The 27,711-nt window shown below is 37.4% G+C and overlaps 1 protein-coding gene across 5 annotated transcripts in view; it reads left to right on the top strand.

Annotated features, from left to right (window-relative positions):
• The window catches only part of Ncoa7 (nuclear receptor coactivator 7), a 123,030-nt gene that overhangs the window by 74,515 nt on the left and 20,804 nt on the right, over positions 1 to 27,711 (top strand). For 4 of the 5 annotated variants that reach the window (XM_070010788.1, XM_070010790.1, XM_070010787.1 and 1 more), the window contains exons 4-10: positions 3,033 to 3,112; positions 5,463 to 5,570; positions 8,110 to 8,223; positions 8,802 to 8,927; positions 9,295 to 9,479; positions 11,804 to 12,855; positions 14,087 to 14,255. In XM_070010788.1, the coding sequence (XP_069866889.1) occupies positions 3,033 to 3,112; positions 5,463 to 5,570; positions 8,110 to 8,223; positions 8,802 to 8,927; positions 9,295 to 9,479; positions 11,804 to 12,855; positions 14,087 to 14,255 (1,834 nt within the window). The remainder of the gene's footprint in view (positions 1 to 3,032; positions 3,113 to 5,462; positions 5,571 to 8,109; positions 8,224 to 8,801; positions 8,928 to 9,294; positions 9,480 to 11,803; positions 12,856 to 14,086; positions 14,256 to 27,711) is intronic. The other variant, XM_070010792.1, reaches the window with a different exon arrangement.

Genomic DNA, 27,711 nt, shown 5'->3' with positions numbered 1-27,711 from the left:
TTTCTATTCTCAATTCCATTTCCCACTTCAGGGCTAGTCTAAAGGACCAGTATTTCATTGCTGTAGGAGCAATTTATTTGTTCAAGTAGTACCTTATTGGACTTGGGAAATTACTAACTCTCAGGATTTCATTTCATACATGAGGCAGGTGAGAGGCTCAGTTGCTTTGTTCTGAGTAGTTTTTGAGCAACACTTTAGTAGCCAGCTTTCCCCTCTGGCTTCGAGTCTTCTGCATCATTTACTTTTAAGTTCTGGAAAGCAGTGGGAAGATGACGAAGTATAAAGAAAGGGCTGTGAGAGGCCAGAGGCTGGAAGTGATGACCTCCTGTCATTGGAGACAGTTGTATCTTTAGTGTCAGTAGTGGGTCCTCAACCCGATTGGATTTGGAGCCCCATCTTGAAATGCAGCCAAGCAGTCTTCTTGAGACTGCTCAGGCCTCTAATTCTTTCAGGGCCATACATCTCTCCAGGGCTTTTTTATGTGCTATAGAACCTATGTTGGAAAAGATGTAAAGGATTTCAGCCATGGAATTACATAGCTGTCCATCTTTACAGCTCATTGCAATAAAGATTTAGGAAGCACTATGACAGTTTACTTTGTTGTACAGTGATACTGAGGTAATTAAGTTTGATCCTCAGAATCTGGCCATAACTTTCTGTTTTCTCTGTTTAGTCAACTGCAAAACACAGTGCTCATTTGTGGGTTTGACAGGTGCAGATGATTTGCCCAATGGGGTGTTATCTCAGTGAAAATTATTGCCCACAATCAAGTATGTCAGGCTCATTGATCTGTTTTGGGAAGTTTATTCAACCTTATATCCTGGGGCTCATGTTACAGCCCAAGAGCATAAAAGATGGGGACATCTTGGTCTTTACTTCAACAATGTCAAAATCTTAGATCATAGAGAGAAGGCTTTTAAGCAATATTTACATCCATGTTTTCTATTTTTCTAGCCTATTCATCTGTGCCATTGGAAATTAATTAATTTAATTTTGTACTTAGCTCGGTTAAGAAGAGCTGTTGCTATCAACATCATCCTGAAAAATGAAACAACATGTTTTGTATTTGCTGGGTTTTTTTTTGGTACCTGGATATAATTAAACACTTACAAATGAGTAGCTTATAGTAGCACTTCCCATTGGCACCAGAGATAACTACATAGTTTATGGAAAAGTGTGGGCCAAACAGCTGCCACAGATAAGAATAAAGACACATGGCTTGGTATCTGACAATAGGAATCACCTATATAAAAAGGCTTTTCTGAGCATAGAACTTAAGATGGCCAACTATACACATAGAAAGTACCATGAGATACCAAAAGAAATGAATAGCCTTTAATTAAAGCCAACAAGAACTTTTGGAAGAAAGTGTCTGGGAATGTCAGCCTGGGGTATCCCATCTTCCATGTAAACAGTGAAAACAAATGCTGCATTATCATGATCCTTGAAAGGAAGAGTGCTGTTCAGATTTTATTGTTTACCTATCAAGAACGAGGCTGTACAGTTTCTGTATCTATTATAAGATCTATACAATGTTCCAGTTGGAGTTTTTGAACACGGATTGTGTAGAATCTTATCTGGAGATCTAAAACTTATCATTAGGCCAATTCCTAACCTAATTTAGATGTGGCTCCCAATAGGTAGAGAAACTCTCAAAGAACTTTCAGGGTTTCTTTGGTTGTGTAAAAGTATCTGATCTGAACAGATGACTAGAATGTACTCTTCCTGCAGCTTCTTTATCATTTCTTCTTTATTTTTAAGTAATGTAAAGGCAATATTTAAAAGCCAGATGAATCCTTTCTGAAATGAACTACGTTCATGTTTCTTCTTATCTTTCATTTCCTCTCTTTCTGTGTCTCTCTATGTCTCAATTTTCCCCCCACCCCCTTTCCCTCTCTTTGTGCCCCTTGTCCGATCGTGGTATGTCTTCACTGGTTTAAGCTGAGCTCCTAGTTTCTTATTCATTAGCTTCCTTTTATTCTCACCCCTACACAGGTCCATTTCCCTCCCATTCCATAGTTTTGCTCTGAAAGTGATAGGCTTTTATTTTTGTGTCCTTAAAAAGGTTGTCTGTCTTATTCATGTCAATTTTAGCTAGACAGAAATAATACTGTTTTGCACATCTCATTCTGTTTTTCACGATTTACACTGATGTTGTGTCTCACAAGCTTGTTATTTCTAATTGTTTCCTGGAATCCCAAAGCAAAGCTACCATATTTTACTTATAGTCTATCTCTCCCTCATGGTGTAGAGGATATGGTGATGACATTGTACAAGACAATGACTTAAGTGTAAAATGAATACCATCCTCATGAGGATGTGTAACGGTGAGTTAAACTGCTCAAAGATACACAGGCTGTATAGATTTTCTCTTCTTGAATGACTGAATCATTTTGCATTCCTAGTAGCAGTTCACACTATCAGCATTAAAATACCCAGCTTTCTGATTTTGTCAGATTACTAGGTGATTTTAATTTGCAATTTTCTGTTCATATTCAAGTTGGAGCACCTTTGTTTTACTTTAATTCAATTTGATAGTCTTCTTGTTACTTAATTTTTTTATCCATTCTAGCATATCTCCATGGTTTTCTTTCACCTCTCCTAATCTCTCCCCATTCTGGAGTTTGAACTCAGGGCAGGTGTTCTATCACTTGAGCCACATCTCCAACCCATTCATATGGTTTTTGATATCTAGATTAATATGTCGAGCTATATTTTCTCTAACAGGTTGAACTAAACAAATTTAAATTATGCATCATTTATATAGTGCTTATTCATATTTTCTGTAACTTCATTAATGCATGTTAACATTTAAACTATTATTTTAATAAGGACATGGTATCAACTCATTGTTTATACTATTGAATTACAGTTAACATTAATAATTTATTCTGGTAGTCATGCTTTAGTTATTACTCTGTTTTTGTCATTAGTCCATTTTTCTATTAATACTATTTTGTTCGTTTGATATTAGACTTTGTCTTCATTTGCTGAAAATGAAATTGTTCATTTACATAAAATTTATTCTTCAGATGACAATCAAAACAAAACACATGACAAAAAAGAGAAGAAGATGGTGGTTCAGAAGCCCCATGGTACCATGGAATACACTGTAAGTATAAACAAGATTTTATGAATGTTGTTAATACTACATCATGTAAGCAGAATGCTTCTCCTTGACTTAACTTTGCCTGGTAGCTCTATTGTTCTTGTGTACCCATCAAATAATGAAGACTTTTAAGACCTGTTCTAAGCCATTTCTTTTCTCTTTATGTCTTCTCTCTGGGAAAACTTTCATTAACCAACAACTTCAAAGGATGGATAGGAGGATGATCTGGCACACAAACACACTGCACTGATCACTAATAGTCTAATAGTGTGTAATGTGTGGATTGTTCTGGCTGGCTAGACAAGTGTCCACTTCCCTTATCTGAAGCTGGGTTGAAGAAGATGATCTTTCTTAATAGAGAAGACATTTTCTTTCAAGGGTGTCCTAGTAACTCTGCTCCTCTGCTAGGGCTTCCAAATCAACTGATGACTATGACTTTAATATGAAAGTAACTACTGATCTGGGCACTGGTGGCTCACACCTGTCATCCTAGCTACTCAGGAGGCTGAGATCTGAGGATCGTGGTTCAAAGCCAGCCCAGGCAGGAAAGTCCATGAGACTCTTATCTCCAGTAAACCACTAGAAAACTGGAAGTGGCGCTGTGGCTCAAGCGGTAGAGCGCTGGCCTTGAGCTGAAGAGCGCAGGGACAGTGCCCAAGCCCAGAGTTCAAGCTCCACGACCAACAAAAAAAAAAAAGAAAGAAAGTGACTACTTTCTTACTATACCTCTGGCATCTTCTTAGGTATAGAGCTCCAGACTGTTAAATAAATAAGAGTGCTGTATATATGCATCCATTACAAGAACCACATACTGTGTGTTCTGTACTTACCTTTCTCATTATAACAAGGGCTCCTGGAATCCAGGATATCTTATTTATCCTAGACTTTGCATAAAGTGACTACTGAGTGATAGATCATAGTTTTATTGTTTAATTCTCTATGAAATAATGTTGCTGAATAGTCCCTTTAACTTCTAAGAAGAAATGAAGTGCTGTTGTCATTTTGAGTCTGAGGATAGTGGGTTTATAATTCTGTTCTAATATCTCTACCTTCAATCAGTCTACATTCTCCTTCATCTATCTCCTCAAATCTCTACACAGTCAAGGCCTAGATGCTAGAGCCAGTTCTGCATACAGGGTCAGCCAATAGTTTCAACCTAGGGCCAGAGATGGGAGCTCACTCTTCACAGTGACTTCTATCCTACATTCCATCCTGTGAGACTCTAGATCATCCTGAAGATGGATGTGACTTGAGCCTTCTGTTGTTGTTTAGGTTTTGTTTTTTTTTGTGTCTGTGTTTTCCCCCCAGTCCTGGGGGTTGAACTCATGGCCTGGGCACTGTCCCTGAGCTTCTTTTGCTCAAGGCTAGCACTCTACCACTTGAGCTACTTCTGGCATTTTCTGTTTATGTAGTACTGAGGAATAAAACCCAGGGCTTCATGCATGTTAAGCAAACACTCTACCACAAAGCCATATTCCCAGCCCTGGGTTGAGCCTTTTTACTGTGAAGTTTCTTCTTACTTACCTCTCTTCGTAATTCTCTTCAAGTATAGAAGGAAGTGGAAGTATATCCATGGAATATAATGTGTCCATAGACACTTAATATTTTGATGACAGAGAACATAATTTTTTAAATTATGGTACTGGGGCTTGAAGTCAGAGCCTCTCTCTCTTTCTCTCTCTTGGCTTTTATACTCAAAGCTAATGCTCTCTCACTTAGTCAGACCTCCAGTTACAGCTTTTTGCTGGTTAATTGAAGATAAGAGTCCCACAGTTTCACCTCAGTCTTCAGATCTTCAGTCTTCTGAGTAGCAAGGATTATAGACATGAGCCACCAGGACCTAGATACAGAGAACAATGTTGGATAGCAAATATGAATTTCTTTCAGAAGGACTTGCCCTCTCCTGTATTTACTTGTTAATGACTTAAGTAGTATCTGTGTCTTGCACTTCTGAGCACAGGGAACACTGAAGAACAAACCATTGGGCAGTATTGATTGTATAATGAAGTGAAGGAAAATGGATAGAAAAATTGTAGAGAAAAATTGTAGCTCTGTTTCCCTGTGGGTGGAAAGGGTGTTATATCTGTTTCTATTTAGAGTTGTTCCAAAGGGAAAATTAGACATCTACTAACAGACAGTAAAATTTGAAGATGAGGGAGCCCAGAAATGAATTGTATTGAAGACTTCTTTTATATGGTTTTATTAAGAACTAAAAGCTTACTCCCTCTTTTGCATAGTACATGTGATGTGGATGGAACTATTCATTCACTTGTATTGTGATAGATTAATATTTCCTGGAAAGAGGATATTTTTCTGCTTTATGTACTAAATCTTGTTTGTTTGATTGTTCTAGGCCGGAAGTCAGGACACACTAAACTCCATAGCACTGAAGTTTAACATCACTCCAAACAAATTAGTGGAATTGAATAAACTTTTCACACATACTATTGTTCCAGGCCAGGTAACTACTTTCCTGGTTAATATTACCTTAGACATTTTGCATTTATCTTTTGTTGTCATATAAAATGCCTGCTAATGCCTTACTATTAGCATTATAGTTTTATTATCAGTGAGAATGTATGTTGATTCCATCTTTTATTTCCCTTAGAGCCAAGAATTGCAAAATCCTCTTAGTAGTTGTAAACTGTTGAGAGATTAATACTTCACAAATGATTAACACAGTTCATTATCACTACTATTAACTTAATTGAAGGTATTTCCTATAGTTTATTTATGACACAGATATTCTTACAAAAGTCAGTTTGGAACTGTAAGTTACAGTTTAGCCTACTCCTCTGAAGTGACTTACAGTCGTTCATTGTATTTTAAATTAGGAAAAGAAAATGCCATCCTTGTCTTAATCAAAAACTAACTACCCCAGTTTTATTGTAAGTTTTTAGTACCAGATTTGTTCAGTGGAATGAAATTGACAAACAATACAATTAATACTTTACTTTGAGTAAAACGTTTGAGTAGCTTTTACGTAATAAGACATTTTAGAATTTTTATTCTAAAATTTTATCCAGTCCGTAAATTTAAATGTCTTAGTCATTCAGATCACTTAACTGAAGACAAATATACAGTCTCATCCGTAGAAGTGCATGGCTGCCTTGGTCATATTTAGGTCCCATTGATGATACTGTCTTGTGCATTTCTTTTAAGAATAGCATGTGAAGATAGCAGTGCCACAAATTGGCCACTTAGTGTTTATCATATTTAAGGTCTCATGAAAAGGAGAAATTAGTATACTTCATTACTTGATAGTTAGAGAGAAAAATCTTAACTAAAACCTTTCAAAAATGTATACATTTTATCTCCATGAAATAGGTGTTAATGTCTTCATTGTTAGGCCTATTTATAATTTGGTATAGTGGACCCACAGCAGCGAGTCTGAGCAAGTATTTATTTAATCCAGCTAGAGATTATATTAAATACTTTGGGGGGTGATTATTATAGTATGGCAATAAACAAAATAGTTGATTCATACTGAACCAACAAGGCCAGTAGCTAACACATGAAAAGGACTATTTTGAAATGTTTACTATGCTGGTTATTGAAAAAAACAAAACAAAGAAATCCCCACTAGAAATGGAAGCTCACTTGTCTTTTTGGATCTCAGTTTCCTAATATGAGAAGTTGGCCAACAAGTTCTCATGTATCCTTTTTAGCCTCTGTACTAAAAGAACTAATGGAGCTTATATACTGCTAATAATTGTTCTAGACCCAAATATACTGGATTTTTTTCCTGTTATTTCTGGCAAAGACAAGGAATCGAGAAGTGTAAATAGGTTGAAGGGCTTTAAAACTTTAAACCTGTAGATAACTTTTTGTTTTTAAGGACTTTTAAATACTTCATTTTGGTACCTGGATGGGTAAGTATCTTGCATCTCAATAGATTTTATAAATCAAAGCTATGGATTAGTTTGCTCTGGTCACAGAAAATTTGAGATTCTTTCTAGAGATTGGCTTGATAATCTGCTTGAATGGGGTTTAAATAACTAACGTTAAACTAGAGATTTCACTGGAAACTGGGGAGATACTAAAAGAGCAGTATTGGTTTGAGATCAATTGTTTCATGAAAAACTCTGAATTCACTTTTATAACATTAAACATCATTTTAAGATAATATTTGATGTATGTCAAAAGTGTATTAGTCTAATTAAAAGAACATTGTAAGGCAATATCCTAATAGTATTTTGGAAACTAGTATATTTTTCAAAAGGAGACTTTATACAACTTCCAGGAGTAGTTTTATATAAACCAGACACAAGTGGAAGAGAAAGAATTATTATAGTTATTACTTTGTCTAGTTCATCATCCAAATACCTTACTAATTTGAGGCTGAAGGCCTGCTAGAAGTAGCAACCCTAGATTTGTTCCTTTTTTACCTGACACAATTATTACATTTAGAACTGTGCCTGCATCTCGCTCCTTTATTCCCATCTGTCGCGCGCTTATCATCTGCAGCATAATCTACAAGTCAAAAAATATGAAATCTGAAATGCTGTAACATCTGAAATAGTTTGATGCATTTGAAGCACTTCCATATTAGGAGTGCTCAGTGGGTAAAGTCTGTGTAAATATTCCAAAGTCAAAAATTGTGAATCAGAAACATTTGTGGCCTCAAGGATTGCAGGCTACAGACCTTCAACCTTGTATTCATCCTCATTCCTGAAAGGCTCTTCTCTCCTGCCTATCTAGTTCTTATTGATTTAAAGCTTCACTTGAACCTTATTGCTTCACATAGCTTGCCAATAATATTCACTCTCCTATTCTCCTCTTTTGTGATCTCCTTCACTGTTTAGAGTTATGTTCAGTACCCTGTGCACTATTGTTGATATTGTTTACAAATGAGGGGCTTCATGCTATATATGAATTCCATGAAGGCCAACTAGGTCTTCATCATGCAGCAAGCACGGTGGTGTGTGCAGGGTAACCTCTCTGAAAACAAGGTAGGGGCTTGTCTACTTGTCTGCTCAGTCCCTCTTTCCCATTCCCAGGTTCTTTTTGTGCCAGATGCCAACTTTCCTTCCAGTACCTTAAGGCTATCATCATCCAGTCCTGGTGCTACTGTCTCTCCTTCATCATCAGATGCAGAATACGATAAGCTGCCTGTATGTATGTTACTCACTTCATTCACTAAAGTTCATTTTCACTGTGAGATTGATTGTAAATTGAAGAATGCAATGTTTTCCTTTACAAGATTACACACCTGAAATTCTGCCTTGAAGGGGCTAGTTAGGCAAGTTATCATTAGTTTAAAAAAATGTACCCTCTCTAAAACTTGCCTGTTTGTAGGTAAGTTCTCAAAGGTAAAAATGCATGCTTTATACAAACATATGAAGTTAACTTCCACTCGTGTGGATAGATCATTTGTACTCCTTTTTATTGAGAATCTGAATCAGGAACCTAACATGATTCTTTCATTCAGGTTATTTTTTAAAGCATTTAGTGAACTAGTTTCATGGGTTCACACATAAATGCTTTTCTTAAAAGGAACTATTTTATTTAGATGCCTATTACTATATTTTTGCTAGTTTCAAAGGAAAAAGAAGATATGCCTTTTTAATGTTTAAGTTAAATAGAAATAGTGTACATACAGGGGAATTTGTGTGGCTTGTTTTATACATCCAAATTTGTTTTTAAAATGTGCTTTTATTTAGTTCTGGAATTTTTTTTTTGCTTTCAAAAGGATGCTGACTTAGCAAGAAAGGCCTTAAAACCCATTGAAAGAGTATTATCATCTACTTCTGAAGAAGATGAGCCAGGAGTGGTTAAATTTCTAAAAATGAATTGTCGATACTTCACTGATGGAAAGGTATATGGCAGTATTATTTGTTTCCCCCTGATGAAATTCATGGAAAACTAAACAAGGTTATACATTACTAAATAAAAGGCTATGTTAAAATATTTGTACATGTGGGAGGCTTAGATTGAGAGAGAATTGAGATTCTAGGCCACCCCAGAAATAAGACAAGTGGGTTTACTCTGTTTACCATCCAGAACCCAGCACCTAGCATGGCATTCTTTCAGCTTGTTCCGCTTTCATAGAAAGTGATTATCACATAGGATACCATGATTCACAAAGCCATGGAAGTAGCAATATGAATTAATTAATGCCTTTGTGGTCGTAGCAGAAAGTTTTTATGCCTGGAGTAATTCTGTCCTATCTGTTTCTTCTGCAGGGTGTGGTTGGGGGTGTCATGATTGTCACTCCTAACAACATCATGTTTGATCCTCACAAGTCTGATCCCCTGGTTATTGAAAATGGGTGTGAGGAGTATGGCCTCATCTGCCCCATGGAAGAGGTTGTTTCCATTGCCCTCTACAATGACATCTCCCACATGAAAATCAAAGATGCCTTGCCATCGTAAGAGCTATTCCTTTTCTTTTGTTTTTAATGAGAAACGAGGAGCTGTTGAGAGAATTAAGTTAGATTTAAAAGTGAGGACATTTGTAGGAGCCAAGGGATTCTTTGGGATATGGATTTCAAGGCAGAAATTTTGTGTAGTAAAGTTAAAAATAAAAAAATGAGCAGTAGAAATGATAGCGTCAATGATTTAAAAAAAGCTGAACAGGAAAGAAAGTTATGGGAGAAATGAATTGCAGCGCATAGAAATTTTGAGAGATAGTGTGTGTAAAATCCCTGTTCTCACCTTTAGGTTTTGTATTTTTTTATGCATGGAATATTTTGTGACTCTAGCTGCCACAATCAGTAGGAACAGACCAACTGAAGAGAGTATTGATCATCATTAGGTACTTTGCTAAGTGTAAAAAAAATTAGTAAACATTGCACCAGCTGACATTAACTCTGTACTTTGCCCTAGCAGTGCCTGGCAGCTGCAATGCAGAAAAAGCAGTTGGCTAAATGAGTCCCAATTAGGGAACTGGCAACATGGATTAGGTAGCTGAACAAAAAAGGAGAGGTAGACAAGTTAACCGAGAAGGCTAATAACAACTAACTGTGAAGAATGCATTCTTTGTAGGGTCAGGCTCCATCATGGAGGAAGCAGTGAGAAAGGGGCTCTCAGGTGCTCGTGGAAGACAGCTTTGCTTATTAATGAAGGCTATGAAGCAGAACTCTGAAAGCCTTGAGTATACCAAATTACATTTTAATTCCAATATAGAGATTTTGCTCCATGGGACTAAGTTATTTGACTCTAGAGCCAAAGCATCTTTTCAATCTCTGGGATGTGCAGGGTCAGGCAGAACATTTTCTTTTTTCTTTTTTTTTTGTCAGTCATGGGGCTTGAACTCTGGGCCTGGGTACTGTCCCTCAGCTCTTCAGCTCAAGGTGAGAGGTCTACCGCTTGAGCCACAGCACCACTTCCCCTTTTCTGAGTGGTTTATTGGAGATAAGAGTCTCACCAACTTTCCTGCCCGGGCTGGCTTTGAACCGTGATCCTCAGATCTCAGCCTCCTGAGTAGCTAGGATTACAGGTGTGAGCCACCGGGGGCCCGGCTAGGCAGAACATTTTGATATGAAACACCTTTGGAGAAATACTTAGTCACAATGGTATTTTGGAATATGGCTCAGTGAGTATTGGTTGAACAACAATGAGTGATAATTTTAAAGAAGTACTTTAAGGCCCGTATGAGAGTCTATCAATTGCATAGATTTTTACTTAATATTGGAAAAATCTTAGATGTTCTATGCACCTGAAATAACTGACATGAGAAACTGCCTGATGGTTCATTGTTTTGCCATGATCATTTATTTTATAGTCAGAATAATAACATAGTTCTTGAAAATAATCTGATCTGAATAGAAAATAAAATGGTTTATGAAATTGAGTTGTTATATTTCAAAGGTGATCTTATATCTCTCTGAACCAGCCAACGGTAAATGAAAACGCAGGGTTACTCCTGATACTTCCAATCATGGTTTAAAACATGTATGTTCTTGACAATTTATTTTGACCATTTTATTTGGAACTTGGAAAGGTGTGTTTATAGCAACACATAATTCACATCTGTGTTACTAAGGAAAAATGATTGATTGTCTCCTAGTAAGAAAGTGATAAATCAATTGTCAAAGTGGTATTGTTATAAAATTTTTTTAAGTTTAAAAAATTTAAACTCATTATCATAGGTAAGAGCTTTTTAAGATTTACTTTTCCCTAAAAATTTCCTTAAAAGCTAATTCTCTCATCTCTGTTGGGAATAGGGGGCTTTTTATCCTAACTGTAAGCATCCAGTTTTAAGCCAGGAAACCAAAAATATAGCTAAAAGTAAGTCAATTGTAGACAACAGATAAGTAGTTATGTAGTCTTTAAGAATTAATATGGTTGGCTTATACAATAATTTATAAAAGGGCAGAGTTTTGAATACTTAATGAACTGATATATTTCCTCTCCTTTATCCTTTCCTTCATAAAAATCAGAAACATTATTGTCTCATATTGAAAAGTCTTCTGGGTAACATCTGCATGTTCATATGTCATGTCCAGATCTCCACTCATGTGCTTCTAGTAGAATATGCAGTTCACCTGGTTTGTTCATTTGCCATTTCCTTTAATTGATTTATGTTTCATCTTTAATTCAACCTTTAGATATCATTTTTTATTCTTAAGTCATTATAACATAACTTTAAGTTGTTGTGTACTTTTGTTTTGTTTTGCTTTTGCCTTTCCTCCATCTTGTTTTTTATTTTATTTTAACATTCCATGTGCACCCACCGTTTTTGCCCCAACAGTGACCTACCTCAGGATCTTTGTCCTCTGTACAGGCCTGGAGAATGGGAAGACCTAGCTTCAGAAAAAGATATCAACCCATTCAGTAAGTTCAAATCCATCAATAGGGAAAAACGACAGCAGAATGGAGAGAGAACCATTGCTTCAGATTCCAGATCCGCAGGCTCTTTGGAGGAGTCCACAGAACACTCCCACACAAAGCCCTCAAGCAGCCCTCTCTCAGGGAAATTAAAGAAACGGGAACCCTCTAGGGAGACGAGGAGTGGATCTCCCCTAGTGACTCAGCTCAGTAAGCCACCTTCAGACACACATACCGCATTTGATTCTGCACCCAAAGAAAACTCCCTTTTGGGGGAAGATGATGACTTTGTAGACTTGGAAGAGCTTTCTTCCCAAACTGAGAGTGGAATGAGCAAAAGAGGCACTTCAAAGAAACTCCTTGCAGTTGACCCAGAAAAGCAGAAGTCTGAACCAACACAAGTAATCAATTCGGCTGTAGAACCACAGTTACAGTCATCCCTGGACTTTTCAGGAACAGAGAGTGATGCTGAATTGAAGGGGACCTTAGACATAGAAACCTGTGAGAAGCAAGACATAATGCCAGAAGTGGACAAGCAGTCTGGATCCCCAGAAAGCCAGGTAGAAAAACCACTGAACATACATGAAGATCTAGATAAAGTTAAGCTCATTGAATATTATCTAAACAAGAGTAGAGAAGGGTCCCAGTTACCCGAAAATGTTCAAAAGGAAGAATTAAGTGATGGCAAAGGTGTGGAACCAGTGGGAATAGACATCACCCTGAGCAGTTCTCTTCTCCAGGCAAGAGATTCGCCAACTGAGGGCAATAAAAAAACAGAAAAGGCCTGCCTGAAAGAAAGAGAACCCCTGCCACTCAGATTGGACAAGGACACAGAAGACAATGTGATCAAAGATAAAGAGTCTCTAGATCCGTTTTTGGAATCTGCTCTGGATAAAAGTTGCCAAGGTGCCCAAATGGATAATAAATCTGAGATTCAGTTGTGGCTGTTAAAGAGAATTCAGGTTCCCATTGAAGGTAAGCTGTCCTTTAATATTTTTAGATTCACGCTTCTAGAACTTGCACATGTAATAATAAAAGTAGTATAATTATTTGAGAACAATGTTTTCTCACTCAATAGGATACAAATTTATAGAATGTATCTATTCTGGAACTTTTATGGTAATTATAAAATACAGAATAATAAAATACAGAATTGAGTTATAAAACTCAGAACTTGAATTATAAAATACAGCTATTTCAGAAGTTATTTCTCTTCCTCCTCCTCCTCCTCCTCCTCCTCCTCCTCCTCCTCCTCCTCCTCCTCTCTCTCTCTCTCTCTCTCTCTCTCTCTTCTTCTTTTGGTGGACCTAGGGTTTGAACTCAGGACCTTATGCTTGTTAGATAGAAGTTCTTCCACTTGAGCCATACCTTTAGTCCTGACTTTTTTTTTTTTAATCTTTCAAGCTCATACTAGAGTATGAGCTCATGCTTATTAGGCAGATACTCTACTACAAGTCCCCACACCTAGCCTTTTTTATTGCTTTATTTATTTTTTTAGATAGGAACTTTACTTATTGTGATTTCATCTGTGCCTCCAAGTAGCTGTAATTACAAATGTTTACTACTGTGTCTAGTTTGTTGGTTGAGGTGTGGTTCTGTTGGTTTTTTGCTTGAGTTGACCTTCAACTGATTTTTCCCATCTCTGCCTCCCAAGCAACTAGGCTTCTAGGCATGAGCCCCCCTAACAGGCCTTTTTTTTTTCATTATTTAGAGAATGCTTTATTAGTTTCTGTAATCAAACCCACGTAGATAAGACCTTACATATTTAATACAGTGCGTTTACCCCTAACAGGCCTTTTTTTGTGTATTACTAAGTCAAAAGAAATATCAATTGCTTTTGAAATTTTTCAGTTCTAAACTAAATTTGATTATGGTGTTTAGGGGTCCTGGTTGCTGTTCTTTTAATATGTACTTGTGAATTGTCTGATTTCCACCTTATTGCTGTTGTATTGATTTTTCTGCTTATTTCTAGTATGTTGTATCTCGTGTGTTACATGACATATAGACCAATTGGAAATAACCAAATCTTTTTTTCTACTGTGCTAAAGAAGGTCTAAAAAAGTTATTAGTAATGTAGCCAAAGGATGTTGCTCTGTAGTTTTGGACTGTCTATCCCTGGGAAAGGCTAGCTTTTATTCTTTGTGAGTTGAAATTTCCAATGTCGCTCATGCTGTTGTTACTGAGGAAGAATGTTCATATGCTTCAGATATACTTCCCTCGAAAGAAGAAAAGAGCAAGACCCCACCCATGTTTTTGTGCATCAAAGTTGGGAAACCAATGAGGAAATCCTTTGCTACTCCAACTGCCACCATGGCCCAGCAATATGGTAAACGAAGAAAGCAGCCAGAGTACTGGTTTGCTGTTCCTCGGGAGAGGTGAGTGTCGGCTAAAAGAGAATATCTGGGGCTGGGAAGTTGGCTCAGTGGTAGAGTGCTTGCCTTGCATGCATGAGGCCCTGGGTTCAATTCCTCAGCACCACATAAGCAGAAAAAGCCAGGAGTGGCACTGTGGCACAAGTGGTAGAGCGCTAGCTTTGGGCTGTAGAGCTGAGGGACAGAGCCAAGTCCAGAGTTCAAGCCCAGGACTGGCAAAAAAAGAAAAAAAAGAGAATATCTGCTGCCTAGCTGAATTAAAGTTGCATTTGGATATTAGTTACCTTAAAATATTTAATTTTAATCTTAAACACAAACATTCTGGGTGGATATTGTATTACTTTGTGATATAGCAAATAAAAAATTCACAGTACAGTCTTCTGAACCATTCTCTTGTTGCCCAATTGCTTTTTAAATGAAAGATTTAGATATTTTCAGATGCCAGCAATAGGAGGTACTCTTCTGTTAAGAATAAAGGAACATTGTGGAGCCGTTCCAAAGTGAGATAAATCAGAACAGACTACAGAGGCATGATTGATTGTAATTTTTAAAGTGCTTATAATAATAGGAAACTAAAGTCTCTTTGACCTTATGAGTAGCATCTGTGACTCAGCAGGGTGAAAAATGTGGCATATAAGCTGGGAATGTGGTCTAGTGGTAGAGTGCTTGCCTAGCACGTATGATACCCTGGGTTTAATTCCTCAGTACCACATACACAGAAAAAGCAAAAAATGGTGCTGTGGCTCAAGTGGTAGAGTGCTAGCCTTGATCAAAAGAAGCTCAGGGTTAGTACCCAGACCCTGAATTCAAGTCCCAGGACTGGCAAAAAAAAAAGTAAAAATGTGGCATGTTACACCCTGGGGAGGTTGGGGGCTTATATACTTTTAGAGAGAATTATATTGATTTTAGCTTATTTTTCATTTTATGTTATTTTTTATTGTGAAAATACTGTACAGAGGGGTTACAATTACATGGACAAGATAATGAGTACATTTCTTATCAAGCATTGTAGCCTCCTAGCTTATTTTTTATTGTAATAATTGTACATACTAATGAAGTACAGTGTAGTATTTCTGTACATGAAAACAATGTGCAATGATCAATTCAGAGTGATTAATATAACTATCAGCTCAACTATTTCTTATTTCCCTATGTTGAGAGCATTCAAAATCCTTTCTAGGCATTTTGAAATATACAGTTATTGTTTTTATTTAACCTATTGTACTATAGAACAGGACTTACTTCTATCTGGATGTAATGATAGACATGTTAACAGATCTCTCACTAGCTAAACTCACTTCCCAGCCTTTTACTCTTTTCTTCTATGACATTTACTCAGTTTTAATTTTTACTCTTTTCTTTTTACAATTTGATTCTTTTCTTCTATGAGATCAACCTTTTTAACTTCCACATATGAATGAGAATATACAATGTATATGTATATAACATATTCTATATATGTGTATACAGAATATACAAAGAACACACAATATATGCAATAATTGATTTTCTGTCTCCCTCCCTTATTATAACATCCTCTGGGATTATTTGTGGTTGGAAGTGGCAAGATTCCTTTTATGGCTGAGTAATATTACATTGTGTGTATATACCACATTATCTTTACCAATGCATCTTTTATTGAGAACGGGAACTCATCTAACACCTTGGCTATTATGAGTAGTGCTGTAATAAACAAGGAGTACAAACAAAGAGATTGGTAAGTTTTGATTGACCGAAGAAAATACTTTTTTGATTATGCAACAGCTTTGGATAGTCCTGCATCTAGAGAATACCTGTACCATAAAAATATATTAGGGACAAGCGCTAGTGGCCCAGGAAGCAGAGATCTAAGAATTATGATTATGATTATGTTTGAAGCTATCCCAAGCAGGGAAGTTCCTGAGATTCTTATCTCTAGTTAACTGCCAAAAAGCCAGATGTGGAGCTATGGCTCAGCAGTGGAATGCTTAGCTTTGAACAATGAACAAGAAATGCTCAGGGACAAAGCCCAGGACCTGAGTTCAAGTCCTACCACACACACACACACACACACACACACACACACACACACACACACACACACACACACACACACACACACACACACACACACACACACACACAGAGGATAATAATTAGGAAATATTCTTTTAGAAAAAATAACTAGGAAATACTTTTTTGAGAAAATAATTCATTTTCCTTTTGAATATATAGTAGAATTAAAAATACTTTTACAAAGGACTCAGAATTAATTTTGACTATGAAACCCACTAATTTTTCCTTTTCTTTACAAGTCATCTGTTTTCATTTCCAGGAGCAAACTCACTATCAAGTTTTCCCATATGAATTCTCTCAAAGCAAGGTTAAATTCTAAGCCAAGGGCATACCCTCTGGTGATACTACCCAGAATGATAACTCTCAGGAATTATCATGGCTTGTTTTAATTATGGTTTAATAAGGAAATAATTGAATTTATTAATGGTAATGGATTTCCTTCTCTTAGATACCTACCTACATCAATCTGGACATAAAACATGATTTGTTTTTCATTTATGTACCTGTACCTGCAGTCCCCACACTAACTCACTGAAATTTTAATCTAGTAATAAGGAAGAGAGATGTGTATCTTTTGTTATTTTTAAAAAATATTTCAAGAGAAGCAATATAAATTTCTGAAGTCCTGTTAAGATTGGAATACTATAACTGGAATTGTACAACTAGACAATACCTTAGATTTAGGTTTATAGGTAAGAAAAACAGCACTGAAAACTTATAGCCACATTGTGGTTGGGTGACTTTCATCCTCCATGATAAAAAATGGCTTGTTGTATGTATTCCCTTTTCCTTAGAAAATGGATTGTTTATAATATTAGCAAATGGTGGATTTGTTTTCCAATGTATTGTCTTTAATTCAAAAGATTCTGTAGAATAATTGTTAGCAATCCTACACATGTAAATTGTTTTACTGTCATTGTCTAATCCAGATGAAATCTTACTGCTGAACTAGGACTTATCTTTGACCTCTTACATAAGAAGTTGTTTTTAGTGCTTTTTAAAGTAGGTCATTTGTTGAATTCTATTATATGGTATTTTATAGTGTTCTTAACATTTTTGTCTTTGAGACATAGTTTTCATTCTTGACTAGTTATTAACCAAATTGTTGGAGGCAATACATTGTGCTCTGTTAACGATGATAGATTTGTGTGTGTGTGTGTGTGTGTGTGTGTGTGTGTGTGTGTGTGTGTGTGTGTGTGTGTGTGTGTGTGTACAGATGTTATGAAACTTTGGGTATAATTGTTTCCTTTTGTATTTCCATGTCACCTTTCCTTACAGTAACCCACATGTTAGTTTGAGAGGGGATAGATGGAGCAATCCTGTAGTTAATTCACACCAAGACTTCCAAGTAGAATAGATTAGATAGAATAGATAGAATAGATTTAAATTCATTTTTTTGTCCGTCATGGGGGTTGACCTCTGGGCCTGATTAAATTCAATTTTTTATTCCAGTTTGTGAAATTCTTCAGAACTGAAGGCTCAAGAGAAGTCTTTAAGGGGAAAATAAGATGTGGCCTGTAATTCTTTTCTTATACTAATGACATTTTCTGGATTCCTTTGCTATAGCACACAAAACTCTCCTACTTGCTCTACTATGGACTGAATCCATGGATCTGTAGGAGGTTCAGCTGAAGGGTGAAAGCCCCCTAGAAGTGGCTCCTTTCCTGGTGTAAAATACCTTCCTATTAGCCATACAGAAGTGACAGATGCTCTTTGAGGTACATTTAATACATCAAAGCTCCTTGTCACAAGAAAAATTGTACCTTGATGTTGACAGAACTTAACAAATATATGTTTTGCTCTTCCTCTCTACTTTTTTGAAAAACATGTTTGTGTTCTCCTTCTTTAGTATTATTCTGAGGAAATTTAACTCAACCACATCCTCTCTTTCCTTTACAATGTGTGCCATGGCTTACTTGACTCTGATTGAATGGATAGTTTACAAGTAAGAAAAATGGAGAGGGTAGAGGGCAGGGGAAGTCTATGCTGATCTCTTTTGTTTGTCATGCTGTTTGTTTCCTCCAGCAGTTCTTATTAAGTTCCAGATTCCACAAATTGGAAATAATTAAAAACTGTTTAAATGCATTATAAATCCAGATAAGCTGGCAATTTCTTCTTGAACAACTGCACATCACTACTTGAAGCATACTCAGGTTCACTCAAGATTAAGTGCTTATCAGTCTAAATCCTCCTGGCTTTATTGTAGCATCTGCTGGAAGAAGTATGATAGAAGGATGCTTGAGAGAGTTACAGAGTTTCCAGAATTCAGCTTACAGAGTTCTGTCTTTTCCTCCTCTCATTCTTAAGGCTAATTTAACCATGACAACAATGTATAATTCCACTCTATTTTAACACTCTAGTACAGATGGGAAACCAATTGTCTGAAATGTTTGGGATCAGGAGTGTTTTAGATTTCAGGGCTTTTTGGATTTTGAAATATTTTGTCTAGACTTTACAAGATGAATATACTTAATCCAAGAATCTGAAATGTGAAATGCAATACTTGAAATCCAAAACTTTTAAAGTCCTGACATGACATTCAAAAAGTGTCACATTTCAAAATTTTCAGATTAGCAGTGTTTAACCAGTATAGGATTTCTCAACCTTGGTACTGTGGACATTTCTGATTGCATGTTCTTTGTTGTTGGGAGTGAGTTGTCCAATACCTGTGGCTTCTACCCAGTAGCCACCAATAGCTCCTCCAGTTGTGACAAGGAAAAGTGTCTGTAGAATTTGCCAAGAGTCATTTGGTAGACATGATCACTTCATACTGACAGGTTGCACTTGAGCCTCTGTGCCATACTGAACACAGTTCTCATCAGCTCTTGTCAATCTCTGTACCTGGATGGAAATGTGAACCTGATGTTTGTAAATCTTGTTGCACCATCTTTCTGTCTCTTTTCAAAAGAAGCTGAAATGTGGATTATGTGTGTCAGATCTCCCTAGCCAATGAACATAGTCTAAGTCTAGGTTATAGAATGCAACCTGAGGGCTCCATCATTGATTTAATATAAACTTTGAGGTTTTTCTTATTTTTGAGGGGCTTCTTTTTATATAAATACACTTTTGTTTTAAGTAGTAAGTCTCAAAGACCTTTGCTTCTATTTTGGTAAAGCAGAAGAATATAGTGTATTTTTCCCCAGGTTTGTTGAATCAAGCATTAAAAATTGTCAATCTTTCAGATGTGCAGCATGCTGATTTCACCTTTGTGTACCTTGTAAATATATACTTCAGTCAAGCTACTAATATGTCTACTCCATCACATATTAAGCTTGTTTTTTTCTCTTTCCTCTGACTCTTTCCTTTGTATGTATAGGGAGAACATTTACCAAATTGCAAGTATTGTAATATTCCTTTATATTTTTACGTACCAACGTTTGTTAACTGTGGTCAACTGTGATTCTTAGCTATTAAATGGAAAAACTCCAGAAATAAACCATTCAAATTTAAATTGCATGTAGTTCTGAGTAGTGTAAGGAAATCTGCTGCCCCCTGCTTCTCCTGGCTGGAACACGAGTCATTCTTTTTCCTAGCATATTTGTGTATGTTCTACCTTCCACCTCTTGATTACTTAATTGTTGTCTGAGTTATCAGATTGACTGTTACAGTGTCTCAGTTCCTGCATTCCAGTAACCCTTACCTGGTAGCCTGTGTTACATTGAAACACCCATGCCATTCATCTCACTGTGTCTCATGACCTAGACTTTGTATCATTTCACATCATAAGAAGAAGAAGCCTCAGTAGAGCATAATAAGGCATTTTGAAACAGAAAGGGAGAGCACATTCATGTAATTTTTATTATAATACACTGGTATAAAATATAATATTTACTAGTTATTATTGTCAATTGCTTACTGAGCCTAACATAAATTAGGTCTTAGGTCATATGCCCCATGGATGTGGAGAACATTACTGTGTACAATGCAGTCACATGGTTTTACAGTGGATACAAAGAAGGTAAATAAAGTTTTCCTTTGATAGACAGACTGCACCTTTTAAAAAAATGAAGAAAATACCAGACCACTACTAACCTCTGCTCTAAATTGGAGCTGTAGAATATTCAGACTAAAATGGACCTTACAGAACAAGGAAAATTATCATTGTCTACTAAGGACTTCTGATTGGGCCACGGTAGTATTTTTCCAGCAACAAACTCTGTGGTGAGGAATGCTTTATCTTACTGGGATCCTGGTGTTCTGTGTAGAATGGAGCCTCTGGAAGATTTAGACTAAAGTGCATTTGAATAATTTATAATCGACAGTACAGTGAACAGCTCATTTATGAGCACATGTACCTCAACTTTCTAAGCTACAGTTTTTTCTTCCTCTCTTCTTCCCCGCCCTGTAAATTCTCTTTTAGTACCCATTTTCCAATCAATTTCCTGTTTGTCTTTGTCATAATATACTCCAAAAGATGTTTTAGTATGATAGCTATTAAATTATTTACCACTTCGAACTTATAATTATCTGTGTTTGTTTGGTGCTGTCGTTTGAACTCTGGACCTATGCATGCTGTGCATTTGCTTAAGCACTGAGCTATACCTACAGCCCCTCTCACTTCTGACTTTTAAGTTGAGTAGTTTATGAATTATATTTTGCTGCTTGTAGTCCCAGTTTCTTTCCCTAGCATTCAAATGGCCTTTAGTAAGAGAGCAGTGACTGAACTGCCTGTGAGTTACTTTGGTCAGGTTTATTGGTTTATGTGGCATCAGAAGAAAGGATCTAGGCACAAGAAATGTCTAAAAGCACAATCAACTTCACACTTAAAATTCTTGACACCAATAAGGGAACTAGGTTTTCTTACTTCATGTTAGAAGCTCAGAGAGTTTGAAGAACTTCTCAAACCATGCATCTAGAGCCAGTTTCAGAACTAATGTCTTTGACCTAGAATCATGTTCCTAAAAAAAAAACCATTTACCTCTGTGTTTTGGGTTTTGTTTGTTTTCTTTTGTTTTTATAGTAGGAGAACTATGCAGTGGTGAATGCCTATATAATCAAAACTACTTGAGTGGCTGAGGTAGAGGAAACACTGGGCCCAGGGATTTGAGACTTTATGGTACCATAAAGAGGGAAGGATGGAATGAGAAAGCCATCTAACAATAAAGTAAATCTCACCATAAATAGTTGTCACTCTTGTTCAAGAAAATAGATTGTCATCATACCTAAAGTGCATATTCCTTAGGTATGAATGGTAGAGTGAAACTTTGTTCCAAAGATCAGCTCCTTGATGTCCCATCAGGTTTTCTATCCTTTACTATACTGCCTTGTCAGAGACAGGGTACTAGGAACTAATAAAACTACAGATGGCCTGACCACAAAGGAAATGTCAAAGTGTATTAGTTAAGACTATGAACTGACCTGTTGCTGATTGTGGGTCTATATTTGGTGTTCTTTTGTAACCTAGGGTCAGCTGATCGTGCAGTGTATCAGTATCTTCATCCATTAAATAGGAATGATAATTTGGGATTATAATAAAAATAAATGAGTTTATCCATACACTAAATGCCATTTCCCCTTCCCATTGTAATGGACTCTTCCTCTCCTTCCACATGTAGTTTGACCAAGGCTATAAAAATCTTTCCCATAACCCAGCCTTAGACTTGTCTCTGCAAGGCTTACCTTCTCATCACTCTTACTGAGGCAGTAGGTGAGGACAAAGACGGAATGGCTGCTGAACCAATATGGTGGAGCATGTGGCTGGAACAAGGGGTACAAAACAAAACAAAGCTCTCAGTTGGTTCTGCAGAGTCCCCCCTATGGGGGGACTTTGGAAGGGTTTTATGCAGTTTAGTGAAGTGATCAGATGTGTATTTTATAAGATCATTTTTACCACTCTGTAATTTTTCTTGACCTCCTTGGCTACTTCCTCCTTAAAGATTAGCCTTTCCTAGAGCCAAGTACTTGACCTAGATTTCTGCTAACACATTATAGCACCCATTGTTCAGGACCATTTAGCAGTCTGGGTGGTGGTAATTACTGAAATTGTTCAGTTCTGGCTCTGACAGAGACATTGGACAGTGCTGAGGCAGCTGATTCATCTGAGACTACAAAGTGAATCACTAAGGGAATTTTTTAAAGCCATCAACTGGCTTTTTATGGTCAAGATTGATAGTAGAGATACTGTTGATTTGAATAATTGGTGACTAGAGAAAATCAGTTTTACTAAAATGTTGAAGGAAAAAACAAGATTTTAAAAACTGCCTCCTCCAGCAATCCCACTTTTGGGCATTTACCCAAATGTTTACAAACAAGACCACACTAAAGCTACCAGCACAACTATGTTTATTGCAGCATTATTTACCATAGCTAAGATATGGAACCAGCCCAGATGCCCCTCAGTAGAGGAATGGATCAAGAAAATGTGGTATATATACACAATGGAATTCTATGCCTCCATCAGAAAGAATGACATTGCCCCATTTGTTAGGAAATGGAAAAACTTGGACAAAATTATATTAAGTGAAGTAAGCCAAGCCCAAAGAAACATAGGTCCCATGGTTTCCCTTATTTGCAATATCTAGTATATGTATGAGTCAAGCGGAAAAGGTCAGATAATGTGATGTTAGGAAAATGAATCCTTAGATATGTATTTTAATGTTTTTTTTCCTTTCATGCATTTGTTTCTAATGCATTTATAAGATTATCTCTTTGTAGCTTTGTATGTCCCTCCCCCACAGTATAACCCCTGCTTTTACTATATTTGATGTCAGTATAACTTGTAGAGGAGATGGGGAAAAACAAGTCATTTAAGGATACAGGTGTACCTGTTACAACAATGAGAAGTACAAGTTGTCATGTGGAAAATGAGCTTTACAATGTTTGTGCGGGGGAGGGGGGGCGGGGGGGGTGAATCGGGGAGGATTGGGTGGGGGGGTGGGGGGGGGAGGCTGGGAAGGGATGTGAAGGGTAAACAAAGGAGGAGTCTGCAAGGCTTGCTAAGAAATGTACATTAACCTGCCCATGTAATTGTAACCCCTCTGTACAGTGTGTTCACAAAAAATTAAAATTAAAATTAAAAAAAAATAAAAACTGCCTCCTCCAGACAGTATCTGAGCCAGGTTTTATTTAACAAAGGGCATATACTAAAGGTTAATAAAATCAGAACAGAATAATTCAGGAATGAAAAGGAGTTAGAAAATATGCTAGCCCAAATGTTATACTCTGAAGAAAAAGTTAAGAATAGAAGGGACTTTAGAAAGGAACAAAACTCTAGAAACTTAAGGATGGGGACATATAAGCAGATTTCTATATCAAGATGATGATGACAAAAAGAGGGAAAGGATGGAAGAGCCAGGTAAGAATAATGGAAAATTGCCAAGGAATAGGATTATCCACAGTACAGAGAGAAGGGTGAAGCTAGGTAAGAGAGGAGGGTGTTCTGTAGAATTAGAGGAGCTACTAATGACTGGGAATACACAGAGACTTTTCCAGCCCGAGTTAGGTGTCTTGGCTTTGTGGTGGATTCATAGAAGTGGATAAACACCCAACAAAATCACCCCAAAAGAGGAGGTAGAAAAATGATCCTGTCTGTTTTCATTGGAGTATTTTGGGAAGGGCAGTCATAGAGCAATCCAAGCCATAGGCTGCCTGTGGGGTACCAGTGAGGGTGAGAAAAGATGGGCCTGAAAGTTCTTAAGCCTGCAGGGGTCAAATGGTTGGAGAAAGCAAGAGAGGTCAAGACAGGAGCGCAACAGATCTAGTCAGAAGGAAGGAATAGGCAAGATATGCCAAAAGGCAGAAGGGGGAATTTCAAAAGCTGAAGGTTTTTTATTCAGGTCTTTCTCCAGAACCTGACGTTTTTAGAAAGCTGGAAACTACCAACTAGGAAAATCCCTTTAGCCAAAGAACCGAAACAATCCTTTCAAGAATTTGGCAAAGTAAACTTAAGGGCAGTTAGAGCCTCTTCCTCCCCAGTTAAATAGTACAATAGTATAAACAAGGGTAGAGAATTGAGCCAGAGTAGAGTTGGAAAGAGAGACACTTATTCCTTCCATTTGGTTCCCAAGGGACCTTTGACTTTAAGAAACTACAATCCAAATGAATTCTGATTTTCTCTTATGGAACAGATCGTTTCAATTCTTTGTTTCTTCTGCCTTCATTCTCAGAGAAATGAGGGAATATTGTGTAAGATGGTAGTGTTGAAAGAAACCTTGGTGTGTTAGTGCCAGGAGTGTTTAAGAAAAAAAATGACATGAATATTTCCTGTCAAGGTGACCTATTGTAAAATCTGCCTTGTGATTTCTCTGAAATCGGAACCTGAGGCTTCCCAGACAAGGGACAGCTCTGATAGTGGATGAAACAGAACCTTCTGCCCACGAGAGGAGGAAAGCCATTCTCTCTCTAAGCATGGAGCAGAGTGCTGACTGAATAGTTCCAGGGATTGAAGGACAGTGCTGTGAGCCTACAAGATGCAAGAATGAGCACTGGACATGCGCTCTAAGGGCCAGTTGGAACATGTTGCTAAGAAGTATATAGGCTTCGTGAGTAAAACTCAAAGTCAAGGAAGCAATTGGCTCATCCTAAGATGTAAGACCTCTAGAAATGGACAGATACAAAAATATACTTCTCCCCCCGCAGTTGCCAACATGTTTTTTAAAGACAGCTTAACCTGACTCGAACATTTCAAGGGATATGGCATACATTTGATATCCCAAGACCTCAGTATCTCAGTTTCTGATCTTTACATTGGGTCTGATAATTATTGTCCCATAGAGCCATTACGGTTTGAAACCTTAAGTTTTATCCAGCTTTACTTTTCTTTTTAATTGTTTTTGGCAGTACTAGGGCTTGAACTCAGGGCCTGGGTATGTCTATGAGCTTTTCTGATTCAGGCTGACATTCTGCCATTTGCACCACAATTCTCCTTCTGGCTTTCTGGTAGTTAATTGGAGATGAAAGTCTCATGGACTTTCCTGTCTGGGCTGGCCTCAAACCCTGATCCTCAGATCTCAGACTCCTGAGTAGCTAAGGTTACAGATATCAGCTACCAATGTCTCTGTGATTTTCTTTAAAGGTAGCTTTATATTTTATTAGCATTGGTTAAAGCAGAGGCTGTTTTTGTATTTAGTGGTAATATTTTTATGATGGTGAACCTCTATTGTATGGTATGAGAATGTCTTTTCCCTTTTCTAGAGACTGACTAAGCACAAGAAGCAGTGTTCAGTCACTGTTTAATGGGCCCTGGCTGCTCTTTGACCTGCAGAGTAGGCACTTTAGGTGCAAACAAGGATTTGATTTACCACTCACTGAAAACAGGTCCCCAAAGGAACCTGTAATAAATTCTCTTACCTGATCATCCCAGATTGTTGCAAAGGCTGAGCTATCCCTACTATAGAGACTGACATTTGGCAAACAGTGTTTTATACCAAAATTAACCATTTAACCCCACCTCCACTTGTTATTGCTCCCAAGAAATACACACATACATATGTAGCCATTTCCTTCCATAGTATGCCCAAGTATCAGGAAGCTCAGTCTAAATTGCAGCATTAACAGCATACCATGACCAAATTTAGCTCTGACAACAATTATGACCAGACCCGAGCAACTTCTTCCACTCCCTTGGAAAATTTCCACTTAGGAATGATGGGCAGAGAAAGGGATATTATCCTTTACCATAGCGGGCTTACCTTTCTTAGGACAACTGGAATTTATCAGTGAAATTCTAGTAATATTGAACTTCCAAAGAGAGGTATTAACATTAGATTCCTTGTTAGGAACTCATCTAGACCTCATACAAATCATTCTCTCACCTTCTACCCCATCTGCCTTTCCTTTGTGTTATAGGAGTTAGTTATCTTCATAAAGCAGGAAACATCCAATTATGTTCTTATTTTACATCAGTAGATTTAAACAGGACAGATCAAATTGTGTCCCTGAGCACTTAATATGTTTGTCACCAGAAAGGGACAGTTAGTAAGATAGCATCTTTCTGTTAAATCTGTATTGACTCATGTATTTTTTTTTACAATTGACATTTTCCTATGATTTGTAAGAAAGATTGAAATCTAACTCCAAATCTGTGAGTCATTCTCATTCTCTTGCAGACATGCACAAGACTGTAAGATAACACAAGCTTTTAACGTTTCTCAAAATGTTTGTTCCTTTATGTTAATCCTGAGTGATGACTTCCCTTTGAGAGTAAAATGTTAGGAGTTCAAGTGAGTAATGTATCATGGGCAATGGGCCCAAAAGTAATGAAAGATACCTTGTGTCATCAATAGGAAATAACCTGGAAATGGTTCAGAAATCATTGTGGGGTGAGGAGAGAATTTTGTATTCTGGTCAAAAGAATCCTGATTGACAATCCTAGGAGGTCTAGTCCTGCCTATGATATGGTTGGTTTTCCCCAGAGCCCTCATTTCTTTATGACTAAGGAAAGTCAGTTAAATTAAACAATATCCATCAACCCCACCAGCACTCATATTCCAGAAAATAAGCTTCTCCAAGGCAGAGGCTCAGACACATGTAGATTCCCAGGAATGATTATTAAAGAGCTGGGTCTTCCAGCCAAAGACCACCATGGGCACACTGAAATTTAATTTTAGTTGGATTGTGTCAGTCAGTGAGGAAAATGCCATCTTAGAAAACCATGGCCCGCTCAGTAAGAAATTAGTAAGGGGTAAGGGTATATATAAGTAGTAGAACCCTTGCCTAGCCTGTTCTTGGTTAATACTCAACACTAGGGTAAGAGTGAGAGGAATCAGTAGTGTTAGCAAGGAGTTATATGAACTGATTATAGTGCTACATGCCTGTAATCTAGGGAGCTGAGAGGAAAATCACTAGTGATCTTGGTTACATAGTGTGTGAGTTTCAGGCCAGACTGCAGGACATCGTAGGATTCTCATCTCTAAAAGAAGAGAAGATAGGAGAGAAAGAAGTTACAGGAGTTAGGTTTGATGATGTAGGGGAGCACTTTGCCCTAGCTGGTATATTGTTTGGCAAGATGGATAATTCTGGAGTTGGCTATCCAGAGAGAGAAAGACTAGTAAGATGAATGATGTAGTCATTCATAATACTCAGATGAGGGGGGATGTTTGCTCATTATTGTAGCTGGATAGTGTTTGTGGTTTTATCTGTGTTCACAAGACTGGTCTTGTTTTCATCTTGATTCATCATTGTCAAAGGTTGGCCTCTTCTGACATTTGTGTTCCATGAAATTATTTATGTCCAACAGAAAACATCAGAGCCGGGGCTGGGAAGGTGGCTCAGTGGTAGAGCGCTTGCCTTGCATACCTGAGGCCCTGGGTTCGATTCCTAAGCACCACATAAGCAAAAAGAAAAAAGCCAGAAATGGTGCTGTGGCTCAAGTGGTAGAGCGCTAGCCTTGAGCTGAAGAGCTGAGGGACAGCGCCCAGGCCCAGAGTTCAGGCCCCACGACCGGACCCAAAAAAAAAAAAAAAGA

This window comes from Dipodomys merriami, unplaced genomic scaffold (genome assembly GCF_024711535.1).
Source record: "Dipodomys merriami isolate MVZ:Mamm:240054 unplaced genomic scaffold, mDipMer1.0.p SCAF_8, whole genome shotgun sequence".
In the NCBI taxonomy this organism is placed as follows: Eukaryota; Metazoa; Chordata; class Mammalia; order Rodentia; family Heteromyidae; genus Dipodomys; species Dipodomys merriami.
Note: the sequence above shows the minus strand (reverse complement) of the source record. Positions and strands in the feature narration are given on the sequence as shown.